Consider the following 22844-nt stretch of genomic DNA (forward strand, 5'->3'; position numbering starts at 1 on the left):
TATAAACTCAAATCTTTTACCTTAAAAAAGTATGCTTTTCTATAATGGGAGTTCCTAGGACCCTCTCTCCTTTACATTATATATGCACCAAAGCACATGAGGTCACCTAGTCAGTGAGTATCAACTTCAGTCCCTAAACAGGGTGTGGGAGAGGCCAGGAGTCTCCATTTTAGCCAGCACCCCCAAGTAATTTTGATGCATGTGGTCCCAAAATCACATACTTAAGAAATACTGCCATAGGCTATAGCCTCTAAAAGAAAGAAATCAAGATTTACCAATTTTCAATATACAAACTGACACTGACACCACTGCCAGGTCTGAAAGGTATAACATATCCTGAGCAAGACAGAAGATTCACAATGCAGAAGGGTTGACTATGGTCCTCATTTATTAATTTCGGTGCATGAAAATACAGAAGCAGTTTATATGTGCCCAGTTAAGAGGATTTACAGATTTAGATTTGACTAAATCAAAAATGGGCAATACTCCCACAAACTAAAGATAATCCCAATAGCATTAGCAGAAACCAATTATAAAATGGCAGAGATAATATTCTACTTTTAGCAACATCTAAGTTAGAAACAATGACAACCTAAGTAGATACTACAAGTCAGCCAAAACATAAAAAATTATTAAAAGACTATTTAAAATACAGGAGAAGAGGAGATAAGCAATCGATCTGATAAGATGTTTAAGGTAACAGTCATAAAGATGCTCAAAAAACTCAGAAGAATGGATGAACAGAGTGAGGAGTCAGAAGTTTTTAACAAAGAGTTAGAAAACATAAAAAAGAATCAGAGCTAAAGAATACAATAACTGAAATATGAAATACACTAGAAGGAATCAATAGTAGATTAGACGATATAGACGAATGGACCAGCAAACTGGAAGACAGAGTAGTGAAAATCACTCAAGCTGAAGAGAAAAAAGAAAAATCAATTTTTAAAAATGAAGACAGTTTAAGAGTCCTCTGGGACAACATCAAGAGTACTAACATTCATATTATCAGGGTCCCAGAAGGAGAAGAGAGAGAAAAAGGAGCAGAGAACATATTTGAAGACATAATAACTGAAAACTTCCCTAACCTGGGAAAGGAAACAGACATCTAGTCCAGGAAACACAGAGAATCCCAAATAGGATCAACCCAAAGAGGATCATGCTGTCCTTAAACGGCAAAAATTAAAGATAAAGAGAGAGGGGCTTCCCTGGTGGCAGTGGTTAAGAATCCACCTGCCAAGGCAGAGGACATGGGTTCGAACCCTGGTCTGGGAAGATCCCACATGCCGCAGAGCAACTAAGCCCGTGCGCCACAACTACTGAGCCTGCGCTCTAGAGCCTGCAAGCCACAACTACTGAGCCTTTGCACCACAACTACTGAAGACCACATGCCTAGAGCCAGTGCTCCGCAACAAGAGAAGCCACCGCAATGAGAAGCCTGCACACTTCAATGAAGAGTAGCCCCCGCTCGCTACAACTAGAGAAAGCCCGTGCACAGCAACGAAGACCCAACACAGCCAAAAATAAATAAATAAAATAAATAAATTTTAAAAAAATTTAAAAGATGAAGAGAGAATATAAAAAGCAGAAAGAAGAAAGCAACAAGTTCCGTACAAAGGAGTTCCCATAAGGTTATCAGCTGACTTTTCAGCAGAAGCTCTGCAGGCCAGAAGGGAATAGCACAATATATCAATCCTTAAAGTGATGGAAGGGAAAAACCTACAACCAAGAATACTCTACCTGACAACACTTTCATTCATTTGAAGGAGAGATCAAAAGTTTTACAGACAAGCAAAAGTTAAGAGTTCAGCATCACAAAATCAGTTTTACGAGAAACGTTAAAAGGACTTCTCGCCACACAGCATCTATATCCGCCACACAGCATCTATATCAGCATCTATATCTGATAATACTATAATAAGGAGTTTAGGGATACACAGAAGAAAAGGGTGTGTAAAATATGATATCAAAAACAGTAAAGGTGAGGTGAAGGAATAAAAACACAGGGTTGTTAAAATGCATTCAAACTTAAGAGATCAGTAACTTAAAATAACCACAAATGTATATAGATTGCTATTTATAAACCTCATGGAAACCACAAACCAAAAGTCTATAATAGATACATATACAAAAAAAGAGAGAAGAATCCAAATATGGGGAATTCCCTGGTGGTCCAGTGGTTAGGACTCATTGCTTTCACTGCTGGGACCCAGGGTCAATCCCTGGTCAGGGACCTAAGATCCTGCAAGCCACATGGCGTGGCTGAAAAAAAAAAAAAAGGACACAGAGAGGTTGAATGGATACAAAAACAAGACCCATATATATGCTGCCTACAAGAGACTCATTTCAGATCTAAAGACACAGACAGACTGAAAGTGAAGGGATGGAAAAAGGCATTTCCATGCAAATGGAAATGAAAAGAAAGCCAGGATAGCAATACTGGCAATACAGGATAGCAATACTGAGCAATACTCAGACTAAACAGACTTTAAAACAAGACTGTAACAAGAGACAAAGAAGGACATTACACAATGATCAAGAGGTCAATCCAACAAGAAGATATAATATTTATAAATATACATGCACCCAACATGTGGAACACCAAAATACATAAAGCAAATATTAGCTAACATATAGGGAGAAACTGACTGTAACACACTAACACCCTACTTACATCAAGGAATAGATCATCCAAACAGAAAACCAATAAGGAAACAGTAGCCTTAGATGACACATTCAGGCCAGATGGACTTAACAGATATATATAGAACATTCCATCCAAAAGCAGCAGAATACACATTCTTTTCAAGGATACATACAACATTCTCCAGGACAGGTAACATGCTAGACCACATAACAAGTCTCAGTAAATTTAAGAAGACTGAAATCATATGAAGCATCTTTTCTGACCACACATATGAGACTAGAAATCAACTACAAGAAAAAAACTGCAAAAATCACAAATGTGTGGAAGCTAAACAATGCTCCTAAACAACCAATGGGTCATTAAATAAGTCAAAGAGGAAATAAAAATACCTGGAGACAAATGAAAATGGAAACACAACAATGCAAAATCCATGAGATGCAGCAAAATCTGTTCGGAGAGAGAAGCTTATAGCAATACAAGCTTAGCTCAGGAAACAAGAAAAATCTCAAATAAACAATCTAACCTTACACCTAAAGGAACTAGAAAAGAACAAACAAAACCTGAAGTTAGTAGAAGGAAAGAAATCATAAAGATCAGAGAAGAAATAGACGAAATAGAGCCTAAAAAACAACAGAAAATATAGAAACTAAGAGCTGGTTCTTTGAAAAGATAAAATTGACAAATCTTTAGCCAGACTCATCAAGGAAAAAAGAGAGGGCCCAAATCACTAAAATCAGAAATGAAAAAGGAAAAGTTACAAATGACACCACAGAAAAACAAAAGGATCCCAAGAGATTACTATGAACAATTATATGCCAGTAAAGTGGACAACCTAGAAGAAATAATCAGATTCCTAGAAATGTACCATCTCCCAAGACTGAAACAGGAAGAAACAGAAAATACGAACAGTCCAATTACCAGTAATGAAATTCATGAAATGAATCACTAATGAAAAGAACTTCTAATAAACAGAAGTCCAGGATCATGTGACTTCACAAGTGAATTCTACCAAACAATTTAGAAAAGAGTCAATACCTATCCTCAAACTATTCCAAAAAGTTGCAGGGAAGGAACACTTCCAAACTCATTCTATAAAGCCAGTATCGCTTTGACACCAAAACAAGACAAAGATGTCACAAAAAATGAAATTATGGGACAGTATCACTGATAACATAGATGCAAAAATCCTCAGCAAAATATCAGCAAACTGAATTCAACAGTACATTAAAAGGATTATATACTACAATCAAGTGCAATTTATCCCAGGGATGCAACAAGAATGGTTCAATATCCACAAATTAATCAATGTGATACACCACATTAATAAATTGAAGAATAAAAATCATATGATCATTTCAGTAGATGCAGAAAAAGCTTTTGACAAAATTCAACATCCCTTTATGATAAAAACTCTCAGGGACTTTCCTGGTGGCGCAGTGGTTAGGAATCCACCTGCCAATGCAGGGGACATGGGTTCAAGCCCTGGTCCGGGAAGATCCCACCTGCCACAGAGCAACTAAGCCCGTGCACCACAACTACTGAGTCTGTGCTCTAGAGCCTGCGAGCCACAACTACTGAGCCCATGTGCCACAAATACTGAGCCCGCGTGCCTAGAGCCCGTGCTCCACAATGACAGAAGCCACTGCAATGAGAAGCCCACACACCATGGCAAAGAGTGGCTCCCGCTCACCGCAACTGGAGAAAGCCTGCACGCAGTAATGAAGAATCAACACAGCCAAGAATAAAATAAATAAATAAATTAAAACAAACAAACAAAAACCTCTCCACAAAGGAGGTGTAGAGGGAACGTACCTCAATAACAAAAGTCAAACAGAAATATAGATCAATGAACAGGATAGAGAGCCCAGAGATAAACCCACACACCTAATTATGGTCACCTCATCTATGAGAGAGGAAGCAAAAATATACAATGGAGAAAAGACAGTCTTTCAATAAATGGTGCTGGGAAACTGAACAGCTACACATAAAAGAATAAACAAACTCAAAATGGATTAAAGACCTAAATGTAAGGCCAGACACTCTTAGAGGAAAACATAGGCAGAACACTCTTTGACATAAATTGCAGCAAAGTCTTTTTTGACCTAACTCCTACAGTAACGAAAATAAAACCAAAAATAAACAAATGGGACCTAATTAAACTTAAAAGCTTTTGCAAAGCAAAGGAAACCATAAACAAAACGAAAAGACAACACTCAGACTGGGAGAAAATATTTGCAAATGAAACAACCGACAAGAGATTAATCTCCAAAATATACAAACAGTTCATGCAGCTCAATATCAAAAAAAAAAATCAAAACATGGGTGGAAGACCTAAATAGACATTTCTCCAAAGAAGACATATAGATGGCCAACAAATATATGAAAACATGCTCAACATCACTAATTATTAGAGAAATGCGTATCAAAACTTACAATGAGGTATCACCTCACACCAGTCAGAATGGCCATCATCAAAATATCTACAAACAATAAATGCTGGAGAGAGTGTGGAGAGAAGGGAACCCTCTTACACTGTTGGTGGGAATGTAAACTGGTACAGCCACTGTGGAGAACAGTATGGAGGTCCCTCAAAATGCTAAAAACAGAACTACCATATGACCCAGTAACCCCACTCCTGGGCATATACCTAGAGAAAACTGTAACTCAAAAATACACCTGCACCCCAATGTTCACTGAAGCACAATTTACAGCAGCCAGGATGTGAAAGCCACCTAAATGTCCATCAACAGAGGAACGGATAAAGAAGATGTGGCACATATATAAAATGGAATATTACTCAGCCATAAAAAGAAATGAAACTGTGCCATTTGCAGAGACATAGATGGACCTAGAGACTGTCATACAGAGTGAAGTAAGTCAGAAAGAGAAAAACAAATATCGTGTAATATTGTTTATATGTGGAATCTAGAAAAATGATACAGATGAACTTATTTGCCAAGCAGAAATAGAGACACACAAGTAGAGAACAAACGTATGGATACCAAGAGGGGAAGGGGGGGTGGGATGAACTGGGAGATTGGGATTGACTTACATACACTACTATATATAAAATAGGTAACTAATGAGAACCTACTGTATAGCACAAGGAACTCTACTCAATGCTCTGTCGTGACCTAAATGGGAAGGAACTCTAAAAAAGAGGAGATATATGTATACGTATAACTGATTCACTTTGCTGTACAGCAGAAACTAACATAACATTGTAAAGCAACTATACTCCAATAAAAATTAATAATTAAAAAAAAGTCATATACGACAAGCCCACAGCCAACATCTTAATCAACAGTAAAAAGCTGAAAGCATTTCCTCTAAGATCAGGAACAAGACAGGGATGCCCACTCTGCCCACTTCTATTCAACTTAGTATTGGAAGTCCTAGCCACAGCAATCAGATAAAAAATAGAAATAAAAGGCATCCAAATTGGAAAGGAAGAAGTAAAACTGTCAACTGTTTGCAGATGACATGATGCTATACATAGAAAACCCTAAAGATACCACCAAAAAACTACTAGAACTCATCAGCGAATATCGTAAAGTTGCAGGATACAAAATTAATATAGAGAAATCTGTTGCATTTCTATACACTAGCAATAAACTATCAGAAAGAGAAATTAAGAAAACAATCCCATTCATGATCTCATCAAAAAGAATAAGATACCTAGGAATAAATCTAACTAATGAAGTAAAAGACCTGTACTTGGAAAACTATAAGACACTGATGAAACCAAATGAAGATGAGACAAACAGATGAAAAGATATACCATGTTCAAGGTTTGGAAGAATTAGTATTGTTAAAATGACCATACTACCCAAGGAAATCTACAGATTCACTGCAATCCCTATAAAAATACCAACGGCATTTTTCACAGAACTAGAACAAATAATTCTAAAACTTGTAAAGAAACACAAAAGACTCTGAATAGCCAAAACAATCTTAAGAAAGAAAAACAAAAGGAGGTATCATGCTCCCTGATTTCAAACTATACTACAAAGCTATGGTAATCAAAACAGTATGGTACTGGCACAAAAACAGATACATAGAGCAATGGAACAGAACAGACAGCCCAGAAATAAACCCATGCACCTCTGCTCAATTAATCTACAAAAAAGGAAGCAAGAATATACAATGAAGAAAAGACAGTCTTTCCATAAGTGGCGTTTGGAAAACTGAACAGCCACATGCAAAAGAGTTAAACTGGACTACTTTCTCACACCATATACAAAAATAAACTCAAAATGGATTAAAGATTTAAATGTAAGACCCAAAACCATAAAACTCCTAGAAGAAAACATAGGCAGTTCGCTCTTTGACATCAGACTTAGCAATTTTTTTTTTGAATATGTCTCTTCAGGCAAGGGAAAAAAAAGTAAAAATAAATGAATGGGACTACATCAAACTAAAAGGCTTTTGATCAGTGAAGGTTACCATCAATAAAATAAGAAGGCCACAACTGAACGGGAGAAGATGTTTGCAAACAATAGATCCAACAAGGGGTTAATATCCAATCTATACAAAGAACTCATACAACTCAATAGCAGAAAACCAAACAGCTTCATTTAAAAATGGGCAGAGAACCTGAATAGACATTTTTCTACAGAAGACATACAGACAGGAACAGGCACATGAAAAGATGCTCGACATCACTAATCATTAGGGAAATGCAAGTCAAAAACCACAATGAAATAGCACCTCACATCTGTCAGAATGGCTATTATCAAAAAAGACAACAAATATGTGTTGGTGAGGATGTGGAGAGAAGGGAACCCTTGTGCACTACTGGTGGGAATCTACATTGGTACAACCACTATGGAAAACACTATGAAGATTCCTCAAAAAATTAAAAATAGAACTACCATACTCTCTAGCTATTCCACTTCTGGGTGTGTGAAGAAAATAAAAACGCTAATTCGAAAAGATATATGCACCCCTATGTTCACTACAGCGTTATCTACAATAGCCAAAATATGGAAGCAGTCTACGTGTCCATCAACAGATGGAACGTAAAAACAATAGCTAAAGGTATACATACATACAATGGAATATTAATCAGCTGTATAAAAAGAATGAAACATTGCCATTTGCAACAACATGGATGGACCTACAGGGTATTATGTTAAGTGAAATAAGTCAGACAAAGAAAGACAAATACTGTATGATTTCACTTACATGTGGAATCTAAAAAACAAAACAAACGGACAACTATAACTAAACAGAAACAGGGTCATAAGGAGAACAAACAGGTTGTTGCCAGAGGGAAGGGGGTTTGGGAAAAAAGAGTAGTAGGTGAGGGAGATTACAAACATTCAGTACAAAATAAATGAGTCACAGGTATGAAATGTACAGTGTGGAGAATACAGTCAATAATTCTGTAATATCTTTGTATGGTGACAGATGACAACTAGACTTATCATGGTGGTCATTTTGAAATGAATAGAACTATGAAATCATTATGTTGTATACCAGGAGCTAACATAGTGTTGTAGGTCAATTATACTTCAAAAACAAGCAAACTCACAGAAAAATAGATCAGATTTACGGCTTCCAGAGTCAGGTGCTGGCGGGAGGGGGAATTAGGCAAAAGGTACAAGCTGCCAGTTATAAGGTAAGTAAGTACTAGGGATGTAAGTACAACATGATAAAGATAATTAACACTGCTGTACATTATCCATGAAAGTTAGGGTAAGTTCTAAGAGTTCTCATCATAAAGGAAAAAAATTTCTTTTCCATTTCTTTAATGTTGTACCTATGTGACATGATGGATGTTCATTAAACTTATTGTGATAATCTATTTCATGATGTATGTAAGTCAGAGCATTATGTTGTATACCTTAAACCTATACAGTGCTGTATGTCAATTTTATCTCAGTTCTATATAGACTCAAATCTAATAACAATGAACATTATTATAAGGCAATATTATACCTTGGGGTATTAGCTAGTGATAATAGTTCATGTTTTATGTTATAAATATTTTAAATATCTATAATTATAAATGAATAAGGGATGAATGCTTAAATTTTTACTCTTTGGACACTTAACATATACTGTCTTAGAATCACTCTTACTATCTGAATAAATCATGTATCTCCAGTCTACTGAGGGCAGAAAAAAATAAGGTATGAGGTGTTGGCCCTAACTCTTCACAAACATTATGCCATTTAATTCTCATAAGAACCCCAAGATAGATTATATCATTATCTCCATTTTTCAAGAAAAAATGGAGGCCCAGAGATATTAAATAACATTTCCAAAAGTTACAGAATCAGTGAGGCTGAGAGGCACAAATCCAGATCTTATCTCTCTCCAACCAGACTACAGGCTTGCCCCAGGGCAAGATTTATGCAGTGCTGGAGCTTCTCATCCCACTGTAGGCCCTATATGATTAGTACATAAACGTTGCCGACTTTATGAGTCAAATAAACAAAACCTCTTGACTACTGTGTCTATTTTAACTTTCATTCCAGCAAGCCATAAGTATTTATATCACTATTACACACACCTGTGACTTCACCAAAAATAGGTTTGGCTGATTTTGCCATAAAGTTCCCTTTACAGGAACTATATACAGCATTTCCAAAAGCATAACTGCCAGTAAGGAAAAATATAACTTGCAAAAAGGCAGGGAGTCTAGCTCAGCAATATCAGTTATTCTAAGTCCTGTGTAATAAGACGACTGCAGTCTTCCCTATGCAGACACTGAGTAAAATAAATAAGAATGAAAGATTTTCACATCAACTATTCAGTCAACTGGTTTTGCATATTCAAGGCACTGATTGCCAAATAAAAGGGAGACAAATTAGGTTCTAAATGTAACTTTATATATAAACAACCCCAGCCCACATATATACTTCTGATTATAACTTAGATTAACTCTTAAAAGTTCTTACTGTGCACCCAGTAGCCAAAGCTGCAGCTCTGAAGCAATCTTCTGCCTTTTTGGTCAAAACTGGAAGTTCTTTCATTGAGGGTGCACGGAAGTAATAGATTAGTTCAGAATAAGAGGGAATGATATTGGGTTTTACACCACCATTTTTTATTATACCTATAAAAAGAACCAAATTACTGGAATTGAGCTTGGAGCTTGGAGATCATTTCTTTAAGCTTAAATACACCCATAAAGTTTTTCAGCCAATATATACATAAAGAAAAATAATTTAAACTTATTAGCGTCACATATATGCCAACCAAAGATTTTGATGTTATACAACAAGTTTCTATGCACAGTGTGACACTTTCTTGCTAATAGGAAAAAAAATAACTGTCTATATATACTTTAGTCTGAGGAATTTATACGATGTTAAGAAATTATGATTCCTGACTATAAAGAAACTGCTACAAATTTTTACAACTATCTTAAGCCTTCTGGGAGAGACTTTTATTTCAGTGTGTTTTGTTACAGTTGTACATTTTGATAAACTTTTGACATAAGGAAAAAAACCAATGGTATGAGCCTCTGTAATTACCCTCATACCTCAGGAATCCCATTTTAAATAGCATTTGGCTCTGGGAGAATAATTTTCATGCCAACAAGAAACCAATGCAAGTCAAAGATGACAAAATATACTACCACTGTCAAAACAAGTGCATTTATTTGGAACTAGACTGAGAAGGAAGATGTATCCATTCAAAATAATAATGAAAATAAGTATGCAAAACCTATTTTATATGACCTGTTTTAAAAAATATATTTTTTACATATTCCTGTTTATTCTTTTTAAAGAAACTAACGTAGAAAATTGGTAAAAGTGCAGTTACAAACTAATTTCAGACTATAGCAAAATCAGGCAAAGAACAGACCTTAAAGTATAATAATTTCTTAAATCATAAGGAAATAAACTAAAAAATAAATCTGTACCTTCAAGACAATACTTTATTACTGTATATATATTAAGGTGATACACATAATTTAAAAAGATGTTACTTAGGATTAATAGCACTTGGGTACATAAAACCAGTAACCACCACTTTTTTTTAAATGAGAAAATGATGAAATTTTGTTATTAAGAGACAGTGAAGATAACTGAAAAAATCAAGTTCTAACTTTCAAATACCCACAGAAAGAACATAGATCCTTACATAAAAACATTATTTCTAATATTCAAAATGACCATTCTATTTATGTACAAATAATCTTAACTATCTTCTTACCCACACATAAATGAACATCTAGTATCCTGTCCCAGGAATTTCTGAAAATGTTAAAAATTTTTGGAATATTCATAAAGTACATAAAATGTTCCCAAATGTTTTTTTAATCAAATATTAAGGAATAATATTGCACTGAAATATATTAAGCGCCATCTATTACCCAAAGTATTTGACATTCGTACCATGAACTCTCCAGGTAGGTTTCATTTGTTGTCTTAACACAGACAGATTGCTGTAGGCAAGGACAGCAGCATCTAATGCATTTAGTCCTTCCCAGGGATAAGCAGCAGCATGAGATGCTTTTCCATAGTACTTCACAGTCACACTAGGAAATAAAACATCATTCGGAATTACTTTTTTCAATATCACCAAAGTAAGAAAATCCAAGTAATTAGAACTACCCAACTATTATTCAAAATTAATTCACACTGCTGAATTAATTTGTAGCAATAATACAGCAATTTACATACCTTAGTTTTAGTTTATTATTATGTAATACAGTGACTAACACAAAGAAGGCATTCCAAAAAAACAGAGAAAAAGAACTTTGCTCAATCGAGCTCCTGTACAAATTAAATCTGTACACAATTCAATTTAAACGAACAATGCAATACTGTATTAAGCGCTGGAATTACAAAAGAGATGGTTCCTGTCTCCTTCTACACTGTACTGTGATAGCTCTATATCAAAGGTCTACAAAAACTCAAATAATTCTTTCTGTCTTAAAGGTGGGGAAAGGTCAAGGAAAGACGGAAAGAAGGTGACATTTGAAATGGGTTAAGATAACCTCTAAAAATCAGATTATATTCACAGTATTACAAAATATTCTAGCGTTAAGTCAGTTGTTCCTGACCAATATTTTATTAATGTTCCAGAATACCTGTATCACTAATACCTTAAAAGTTTTTTAAAAATTAATTAATTAATTATATTTCTGTCTGGGTTGGGTCTTCGTTACTGCACGTGTGCTTCTCTAGTTGCGGTGAGTGGGCGCTACTCTTTGTTGCGGTGCGCGGGCTTCTCATTGTGGTGGTTTCTCTTATTGCGGAGCATGGGTTCTAGGCGTGCGGGCTTCAGTAGTTGTGGCACTCAGGTTCAGTAGTTGTGGCTCATGGGCTCTAGAGTGCAGGCTCAGTAGTTGTGGCACACGGGCTTAGTTGCTCCGTGGCATGTGGGATCTTCCCAGACCAGGGCTCGAACCCATGTCCCCTGCACTGGCAGGAGGATTCTTAACCACTGCGCCACCAGGGACATCCCCCTTAAAATTTTATAAATTGTTTTTCCACTTCCCAATAGTTCTCATACCAGTCCACTCAGATACAATAAAAAACAATAAGGTTTAGAGAAAGGATTGTATATTAAATAGTTATTTATAAAGATGACTTGCCTCCATTTGTTTTTTTAACTCTTTGAACACATGACTCATGGCCTTGTCTGATAACTCCAAAAGAAAAAAAATTAATAATGGTGACTTGTTTGGATAACACTTTTTAAGCCTGATTAATAGTACCCACATTTAAATTATTAAAAAGTCACTCTAGGGCTTCCCTGGTGGCGCAGTGGTTGAGAGTCCGCCTGCCGATGCAGGGGGACACAGGTTCGTGCCCCGGTCCGGGAAGATCCCACGTGCCGTGGAGCGGCTAGGCCCGTGAGCCATGGCCGCTGAGCCTGCGCGTCTGGAGCCTGTGCTCCGCAACGGGAGAGGCCACAACAGTGAGAGGCCCAAGTACCGCAAAAAAAAAAAAAAAAAAAAAAAAAAAAAAAGTCACTCGACTTTTTTTTTTTTTAATGAGCTAGATTCAGGAGGCTCATGGCATTTCTTTACTGATTCCAAACATTCTATTTAAAAAACAAAATCCAAATATGTATTTTAAATTTTAAGATACTTGTTATTTCCTCAATCTATATCTATCACCATCACTCAGAAACTGGAATTTTAACAAAACTGGTGATAAATATTATAAAATGGAAAAAGATGTCCTTTATGAAAATGGCTCTAGCACCATTTCTTCTAGGGTTCAAATCTATGTACAATTAAAGCACAATAAACTACAGGAAAAGAAATGTTAATGCCTGTTTTATATCAGCATTAGTATTTTAGGCTTAAAAAGCACATTTAAGGGCTTCCCTGGTGGTGCAGTGGTTGAGAATCAGGCTGCCAATGCAGGGGACACAGGTTCGAGCCCTGGTCTGGGAAGATCCCACATGCCGTGGAGCAACTGGGCCCGTGAGCCACAACTGCGGAGCCTGCGCATCTGGACCCTGTGCTCCACAACAAGAGAGGCCGCGATAGTGAGAGGCCTGCGATGAAGAGGGGCCCCCGCTCGCTGCAACTAGAGAAAGCCCTCGCACAGAAACGAAGACCCAACACAGCCAAAAATAAATAAATAAATAAATTTATTTTTTAAAAAAAGAACATTTAAAAAAAACTGATATGGAATGATATTCAAGACACATTGTTTAATTTTAAAAAGCAAGAGCCAGATCAACAATATATTTAGCAGACTATTTCAGAGGGGGGAAAATCCTCCTTTAAGATTTAATTTATACATGTACCTATTTTATGTCTATAAATATACCCCCAAAGTCCTGGGAGAATATATATCTCTAGAAAAGGGACTGGATGTGAAAAAAGGTGATTAATAGGGACATAGTGCTTTATCTTATTTATTGTTACAGATTTTTAGCATGAATAGATTAGTAATTTTTTAAATTAAATTTTTGTTCTTGCTCTCTTTTCCATCTTAAAAGTTGGCAAATGAAAAATCTAAGAAGCCAGATATTAAGAAAAGGCCTGAGGCCCAATGGACTGACTTCAGAATCAAGGCCAAGAAGCCTACCTAAACCTAAATCCTAGAAGGCTAATGGACTGGGAAGCCTGCCTGCAGCCACTGGTCCCTTCTAGCCAGAGGCATTGGCAGAGGTTTCTAACCTCTAAGGTTTTCCAGAGGTGTACTACTGTACAGCATCCCTGAAACGGAAGTTGAAAGATTCTTCCTACTGTCACAATACCAATTCCTGGTGATAAGACCAAAAATACCAGAACAGTTAAAATAGTCACCCTCTGAAAACAAGGCATGCAGAGAAATGCAGGATAACTGAACACACAATCTAGAAGCACTGCTGGGGTGGTTCTGCGATTACTCCCAGGCTACTGTAGAGGAGAACATGGGGTTTTCCTCAAGCAGCTGAGCCATGGCTCCTTGGGACCAGACCCCTAACTGGACCATTAAATATTATGGTTGAAATTTCTGATGTAAAAAATTTAAACCACTTAAATGATGCATGCTCCTAGGTACCAAAAAAAGTGAGCTTTTCAACATAGAGAAAGATAAAAAAGAAAAAAAAGTTTCAGCACCAGACGAATCAGAAAAGGATATATTGGCAAATTCCAATCAAATCCACAGCTAGTCAGTTTCTGTATTTTTTCGTCAGGAACATAATTTATCCTTTTTGCAAAGAGCTCAAAATAAGTAAACTAGAGAAGTGTGTTTTCTTCCCAAGACTAACAAAGTTGTCTCTTGCAGATCTATTCAGCTGCAAATGCAACTCCATATCAAAGGACAGACATTGTCCAGAAACCAGATTCCTCTCAATTCAAAATAGAACATACATGTCAACATATTGTTTGCTATTCTTACGCTTTTTAGGCAGTATTTTAACAGTTCAATTATGAACACCATATTAAATCTCAATTAGAAGGGGCCTACCAAATGTCGTTCAATGGAAATCAAATATCACATCATTATCTTTCAATTTACTGTTTTTTTTCAATTTACTGTTTTTTTTCAATTTACTTTTTAAATGCAGAAGTACGGAGTTTTAGCCTCCAGTTAAGTCACTAAAGTATTCTAATAGCCTGTTTTCCACTACGAAGTTTATTTCAACTTGATTACTCACTCATGTTCAGCCACATCAGGTAGATAAGCAGCATTCTCTTGAGATGGATGGGCCATAAAAACAACATCAAGATTTTTAAAAGCCCCTGCTTCGATTAAATCAATTTTGCCACCACCATCTTCTTCTGCAGGGGTTCCCAGAACAATTACCTAGAAAGAAATACCTGTGTCAGAGCAACAAAAAAATCCTAGCAGGCAATATCAGTCAGGTTCCCTTGCATATGTATTCACAATCTAAATCAAACTACGAAGAGAGGTTTTGTTCTCTGACTCAAATAAGGCAGTGGGCATAAGTCTACCATGCTAAATTCACCACAACTTGCAATTGACATTATTATACCAATTTGGCTCAAAGTATGTACTAAAGCCTCTATAGGAAAGTTTTCCCAATCTTATAACACAATTTTATAGAACTAATGTCAAAGATGAAAAGAGATAAGTACTATATACTAAGTTCCTCAAAATTATTTAGGACTTACTTCTTAAAGCTTATTTTTGACTGTCTTTTAGTATATGTGTATATAATTATTCATAAGCCTTTTACTGGTAAGGAACTTTCTAGTTACTTATTAGTTATCCTCACAACAACCCTGTGAGGTAGGTGAGCGATCTGTATCATCATTTTAGGAAGGGTGGTTTTGAGGCATGGAGTGAAATGTCTTGCCCCAGATCACAGAGCAAGGCTTAAAGCAGAGCTGGGATTAGATACCCTGACCTTCAGGCCCGAACTCTGTTTCCTTACCAAACTACCTCTTTAGAAGGTCTTAACGCATTCATCCTTTATGAAAAGCATTGAATAAATCTTAATACCACGGTTAGAAACGGCCAACTATTACACAAACTTACTAATTCGATTCCACCAGCTCAACCAGGCAGATTTATTGGTCACCAAACACCTAATTAAACAAAAGAGAACTTTACAGAATAAACATTTTACTTTGATATTTAAACTTAACTTCTTCAAACAATTTTTAAAAGCAAAGAAAAATTATAAACAACTAATATACTTTCAAGGTCACGTATAAGAACACAATGAAACAAGTTGGAAAAGTTCTTGGCTTGCAAAGAGAATCAACATAAATTCCATTTTCAGATAAGACAGATAACCTTACTAAAACTGAGTATTACCATTCAAAATCAGAAGTGTGTGTATTTCCCAAAGTCTTGCATTTGTCAGAAGTTATAAAGCACCCAAACTCTTAAACTGCTTTTTACTCTTAACCCTTGACTCATGAAATCTGATGACTTTTCAGGTTAAATCTTGTTGACTTCTCTGAACCTTTCATAAACCTGGTTAAAGCTAAATCTCTCCAGTGCTTCAGGCAATGGCAAAGGACACCTCCTCCCCCAAACAAAACAAAAACCTAGCCAGATGAAAAACAAGGCCCAGAGGCAGAAAAGAGAAGGCAGCTAAAGAGAAAAAGCCACAAAAGATGGAACTGTAAGGATAAAAGAGAAAGGTTACTGACACTGGAAAAAATGGGCTAAAGAATATTAAAATATAACATTAGTCTTCCCCTTAACCTGAGCAGTGGTGATTCAATCTTAGCCCACAGAAAGAATATACCACCTGGAAAAACAGAGTAACACAAGGTTAAACTTGCCCTGTGGCTAACATAAACACTTTATATCTTAAAATCGCGAAATAAACTTTAAGACTTAAGGATCATGTAGTTAATGTTCACTCTCTTCCCATTTTTTGTATACTTCTAGAGGTTTTGTAGTTCTAACGACTGAACATTTCCTATCCAAATTCCAATGATTCTAATCACAACAGCTCCTAGGACTGCCACAAACAAAAGATTTTTTGGAGGCTAACGAAGAGGGTCTACAGGTATCCCTATAACTACCTCCCAGAGATTGCACAACCTTGTCAGCAAATTGCGATTGCCCGTTACCAAAAACAAGCCATCACGAAAACCAGGCTTGGTTCTAAGTCCTTTCCTAAGGGAGAGAGTTCACTCAATTGTTTACAACTACGCAAGAGAGAAAAAGCAAAAATCTGCAAAATGTCGCTAGGTCGGCAACTCATGCACTACTGACTTTGATCCAGGGGTTCTGCCTACTAGAAAAAGCCAGGACGTCGAGTGCTGTCCCCTACACCTGCCCCGGGGTGGGAAGGGACGGAGGCGCACGGGAAGCGCCGGCTCCCGCCCTTCTCGGGTCGGTCCCGGCCTGGGCTGGCGATGGGAATCCCAAGCCTGCGCCCCACCTCACCTTCACTGGCAGAGGCGGCCCAGGGAGGCTCTCCAGGGCCCCCTTGACGCCCAGCGCGGCCGCCGCCCCGACCTCGGCGATCAGGTTGTGGCCGCAGGCGTGCCCGATGCCTGGCAGCGCGTCGTACTCGCAGAGGAAGCCCAGGTGCAGCGGGCTCGGCGCCGCCCAGCCCCGCGTCGGCCCCCACTCGGCACGGAAGGCCGTGACCAGCTGGTAGTGCGGCTGCACCACCCACGACGCGGCCGGGCGCTCGCTCTGGAAGAAGCGCGTGAGCACGTCGTGGGCATGGTGCTCCTCGTAGGCCAGCTCGGGCTCGCTCCAGATCGCGCGGCTCAGGGCCCCCAGGCGCTCGGCCGCCTCGTCGATGCACTCCGCCGCGCGCAGCTTCAGCAGCTCCACCTCGAAGACGGCGGCGCAGGCGCCCCCCTCCACCGGCCTCTCCTCTCCGGGTCTCATCGTGCTCACAGCCGGTGACCGGTCAGCGCTCTTCCCGACCGCCCGCTAGGTCGCTCCCTCCCGGCGGCCGACTGAGTCTGCGCACATGCCCGGCGTTCCCTGCGCAGGTTGTCTCCGCAGCTCCCGGGAGACCCACCCCCCGAGCCCCCGCGCCCCGCCTCCAGCGCCTCGCCGGAAACGTGCTCCGCCCCTTCTGCCGCCGGTCGCTGGGAGGAATCCGAGTCTTGTCGCTAATCGTCTCTCCTTCGTCCCCTTGGCTGTCCTGACAACTTATTTATGGTCTAAGGTCATTACTCCTTTTCGTTGTTGCTTATGTCCCAGAGCAGCAGAATAGAACGGTTTTATTGGTTAATAGGCCTCAGAGACAGACCAAGTGGAATACAGTCCCCTGAAAAACGGCACTCTCCTTTCTAGAATAGTAATACAATTTTTTTTTTTTTAGAATAGTAATACAAATTTATACAAGGGTTTTAGTTCCTAAAACTGGGTGTCGATATAAATGTTTTACAAAGAACACTGGTCTATAGACTACGTAGTTAAGTTTTCGGAACGCCCTCACTTTCTTCTCCCTGAGGTTACTGTGTTACATAAAAGCTGAAACTGCTGTATATGGCTTTCTTATTAGAATCAGAACTTACTAGTAACTCGAACAGCAGCTGGAATGTAAATAGTAAGCACTAGATATGTATTCGCTATTATAGTCTACTTGAGTAGAGTAGAATTAGAATTAAGTATTTAAAATGAGGTTTTTTAAAAAGCCCAAAACAGTTAATAAAAACATTTATGGTCATATATATTCATACTATTTTGTTGATTTGAATATGTTTTGTTAAATAGTAACAGCTTTGAGAGAGAGCATATTTACTATTTTCGTTTACAACTTTGATGCTGAACTCAAGTAACATGTGTGCAGTTGGTGTCCACATTATAACTCGGTTTTAAATTACCCAGTGAAGAAATTCAAGATGCCGTACTCTTTTCTCCAGAGTGAAGCACAAAGTCTGAAAAAATGTTGTTGATGATATAACTATTAATAGCACTGTAGAAATTTATATTCTAAGGTGTTCCACATAGTAAAAGCTTCCATCAACATTTCATACTCTATCACCTCTTTCCTTCATTTGTTACAATTTGGTTAAATGGAACACAATATATTCATATAATAAGACAAATGTATTTTTTCAAAATAAGTCTATAGGAAGCTAACATACATGAAGACTATCTACTACTATTTTTAACTACTACACATATTAACAATATCAGAGTAAATGTCACATTCTAAATCAGAAAATACTGTCATTCTCAGGCAACACCCTAACTGAAACGCAGCTCTAAAGACAACAAATGTGGTATTAAATTCCTGACCCCCTTGTCTATGCTTAATAAACCTTACTGAGATACACTTCCGCAAAAATCCCCTCTACGACTATGAGATTCAGTATTATTGTGTTCAGATAGTTGGCTAAAAAATGGCCTTGTTTGAGCAAATACAGTAGGTGGCATTTGTAGAGCACTTACTCTGTGGCAGGAGCTTAACATGTGCTAAGTGCTTTACGAGCATTAACTCATTTAATTCTCATAATAACCAATGAGGTTGTTAATGTGATTATTTATCTTCACTTTACAGATGCACTGTCTGAGATTACACAGCTATTAAGTAGTGGATCCAGTATGGAACAGAGGCCAGTCTGGCTCCAGTGGGCTACTTTCAGCCACCGTGCTCTATTGTTTATGTAAGTAGACATCCAAATTCTTAAATGCATCTACAGCTTGTCTATTTGCATGAGAACCCATAAATATCACTCAGTTTGAATAAATTTACTGCAGCAACCCTGCCTGTTGCCATCAGTAGTACCCGTGTTTGCTTGCTCTTATCAGGCAGCTATAAACAACAGAAAAGGGGTACATATAAATTCTATATAGAAGCTGCTGTTTATATTACGTGTTATGAATTAATAAAGCTGTCACTTGAGGTAGAGAAAAGATAGATTCATTTCAAGCTCTGTTCTGTGTGTATGCACATGCATGCATGTATGTGTTAGTTTTCCATTGTTGGCAGCCTGTATTTCTTACTTATTGTATCCTTAAATTAATTTATTTAATAAATTGTGATAATTTGTTCAATATGTATCTTCCCCTCCAGTCTTTAAACTCCGTTGCTTTCTCACTGTATTCCCCAACACCTAACATGGTGCGGTGGTGATACAGCCCTTCCTCGTCAATAAATGTTTGTTGATTGATTATTTTTGAATCTAATAAGCTAATTGAGTAATGGTAGCAGTTAACCACTCAACTATGCCAACTGCCTGCAGATACTGTGTGTATCAGTGTGATGCTTCTCCCCAGACTTCTCAGTCCTTTACCTCTGGGAGTTGAGAGGCAGGAAGAATGGCTTCTGGAAGTTGATAGAGTAGGACATATGGCTTTCTTGAATCTGATCAACTCAGTAATTCTTACTATCACTTTCATTTGTATCCATAATGTTCATACAACTGTCTACCTCTATGTGCTGCTACTAAGGAGCCTGTAATTCTTTTTACCAGAAACATTAAAAAAATGGAGAATACTTCTCTTCCTTTAGTAGATGCTATATCTGAAAAAAATAATACAATACCCAGAGTTCAGTATTAAGGTGTTAATTTTGACCTTTGCTTTGGAGGGAAGGTGGGTAGAAAGAATTCTCATCAAAGAACTGGTTTTTAAAGTAGAAAGATACCTCTTCTCTCACTGCTCAGAAAACCAGCCGCCATGACACCCAACTCCATAACTTTAAGGACAGCAAATTCATGACAAATGAGTGCTTTGGTGGGGATAGTAGATCAATTATTTCCTTTACCTTAGGAAAGCAACGTTGTCCATGGCTGAAATACTAGCCAAATTGTACAAGACTAGACTGGATATTATTCTGGACTTCAGATTCAGAACGCTTTTTGGCAAGACAACAGACTTGGATATGGTTGATATTATTTTAATTAGAATAAAATAAAATCCTCAACATAGTCTTGCAAAGCATGACCTAAATGAGAAGACAAAAATATGTTGAGAACCCAGAAAAAGAAATGGAATGAAAAACTAGATAGCACATTAAGAAACCACTTCTGGGACTTCCTTGGTGGCGCAGTGCTAAGAATCTGCCTGCCAGTGCAGGGGACACAGGTTCGGGCCCTGGTCCAGGAAGATCCCACATGCTGCGGAGCAGCGAAGCCCGTGCGCCACAACTACAGAGCCTATTCTGTAGAGTCCGCGAGCCACAACTACTGAAGCCCACATGCCTAGAGCCCGTGTTCTACAACAGGAGAAGCCACCGCAATGAGAAGCCCTCGCACCACAACGAAGAGTAGCCCCTGCTCACCGCAACTAGAGAAAGCCCACGCACAGCAATGAAGACCCAATGCAGCCATAAATAAATAAATAAATAAATAAAATTTATTTTAAAAAAGAGAAAAAAGAAACCACTTCTGGGGACTTCCCTGGTGGTCCAGTGGTTAAGACTCCACGTTCCCAATGCAGGGTACCCAGGTTCAATCCCTGGTCAGGGAACTAGATCCCGCATGCCGCAACTAAAGGATCCCACATGCTGCAAGGAAGATCCCACGTGTTGCAACTGAGATCCGATGCAGCCAAATAAATAAATATTTAAAAAAGAAAAAAAAAGAAACCACTTCTGGGCTAAGGTGTTGGGAAAGCTGGCTGTCATTTGGCAGAAAGCAGTGAACCAAGAGAACAGGTAGGGAGAAAGGTGAATTTTGATGGGGTGGGGAAGGGACATAGAGGAATTCTGTATACATTGTTAAAGAGATAAAACTCTATCCAGACAGTGGATAACTATCGAATGTTATTAAGCAGGAGAAAAGTAAAACCAGATTTTTGTTCCAGAAGAGTAATTGATGACAATGTGGAAGATAAATGGAAACAGAGAGACTTTGAGCTGAGACAAGCTAAAAGCTTCCTGCAAAGTCCCTGGAATCCAGAAACATTCCACAGACAGAAGTGGCCAAACCTGATGTCTGATGGAATGTGTTTGGAGGAAGGGGACATGATGGAGAAAAGGAGGCAGGATGACTGAGTTTTCTAGTGTGAACGGCTGGGTGGATGGTAAAATCATTCAACCACATAGGGGCAATGGGAGGTAAGGGGCCAGTGGATGGATGTGTGTTAGAGGAGGTGGATGCCACCATCCAAAAGACTAGCAGTGGCGCTAAGGAAAGTGGAGGAGCTAAGGAACAGTGCATGTCCATGTATCTACTATGCATAATGGTTATACCCAGAAGAGAATTAAACCATCCGGGGAGTGAGTGAGTAGGCAGGAAATAACTTAAGGTGAGGAAGAAACTCTGGAAAATAAAAGCAAAGGAAATGAACAAAAATGTCTGACGAGACCTTGCTTCTGTTGGGTAAGGTTCTATTACAGCTTGTTTTCAAATTCTGTATAGATTTCTTCAAATGGCCCATGAGGTAAAGGCAGCTATTTTAAAGCCTGGAATGTCCTGGTACTAAGTTACTTGAGGCTCTCTTTGACTTCCCTCCCTCTTGGCAATGAGATTAGCTGCTCTGCTGAACATAACCGTTACTGAAATGAGGACAGTGAGGTTCTCTCAGAGGAAAGGCTTCTCCTCTGCCTGATTCCCTGAGGCTGGTTGACTACAACACTGTGAAGACACAGCCCGGCTTGCTGGATGAGAACATTTCTCTCCTAAGTTTATGGTTTGGGAAAATGGAGAGAACTTTTTTGGCTCCCCTGCCCTTCTTGATACAACATTTAGAACTTGGACCCAATGCAGTGCTTGAAGGTCCTTCAAGAGAGTCCTCTCTTAAGCAATGTGTACACTTTCACCATGTGCGTATCTACTAAGGATTCATCTCTCAAACTTCTCAGTTATTTTGGTGTTACTTATTTTACATTGCTAGCAGGAATGGATTACGTGGATGGTCACAGGGTACTTTAAAATACTCAAGATGTTTTATAAAAGATGTGGTAATGAAGAGCCATAAGTAAAGTTTAAAATGTGTGGTCTAAAAATTAGGAAACATCTAACAATTAGAGGTATGATGGAACATGAAATAGGAAGCAAACTGGAAATATCCAATAAAACTGATTAGGAAAAATGCAATTACAGTGTTCCCAAAGGTCTTCTACATAAAGTGCTTCCTCTTCTGTTTTGCTACAAAGTGTGAGACCAAAATAAGGAAAGAGGAGACACTGGTGGAAACTTGTAGCAGACCAGAAAAGATACAAAAGCCAAGTTAAGTCTTTTTACTAGATAACATTTAAAATATTTACTGTTTGTTAATATGACACAAAATAAGCTTCTGGCACTTGGTTAAATTGAAACGGGAGCAAAGCTAGAGGGTTCAGTGGCTGGAGAGAAGTGGTCAAAGGGTACAAAGTTTCAGTTATGCAAGATGAAAAAGTCCTTTTCTATTGAACAGCATAGTGCCTGTGTTGACAATATTAAGAA

At 38.3% G+C, this 22844-nt stretch overlaps 1 protein-coding gene across 1 annotated transcript in view; it reads right to left on the reverse strand.

The window, feature by feature from the left end:
* Positions 1 to 17494, reverse strand: part of PM20D2 (peptidase M20 domain containing 2) — a 28570-nt gene extending 11076 nt beyond the window's left edge. Inside the window, exons 1-4 of the mRNA XM_060003263.1 lie at positions 16930 to 17494; positions 14714 to 14862; positions 10996 to 11138; positions 9553 to 9707 (exon numbers count right to left, since the gene is read on the reverse strand). Coding sequence (XP_059859246.1) covers positions 9553 to 9707; positions 10996 to 11138; positions 14714 to 14862; positions 16930 to 17385 — 903 coding nt within the window. The 5' untranslated portion in view covers positions 17386 to 17494. The remainder of the gene's footprint in view (positions 1 to 9552; positions 9708 to 10995; positions 11139 to 14713; positions 14863 to 16929) is intronic.
* Positions 17495 to 22844: the final 5350 nt, after the last annotated feature.

The sequence above is a fragment of the Delphinus delphis genome, unplaced genomic scaffold, assembly GCF_949987515.2.
Source record: "Delphinus delphis unplaced genomic scaffold, mDelDel1.2 scaffold_326, whole genome shotgun sequence".
Lineage (NCBI taxonomy): Eukaryota > Metazoa > Chordata > Mammalia > Artiodactyla > Delphinidae > Delphinus > Delphinus delphis.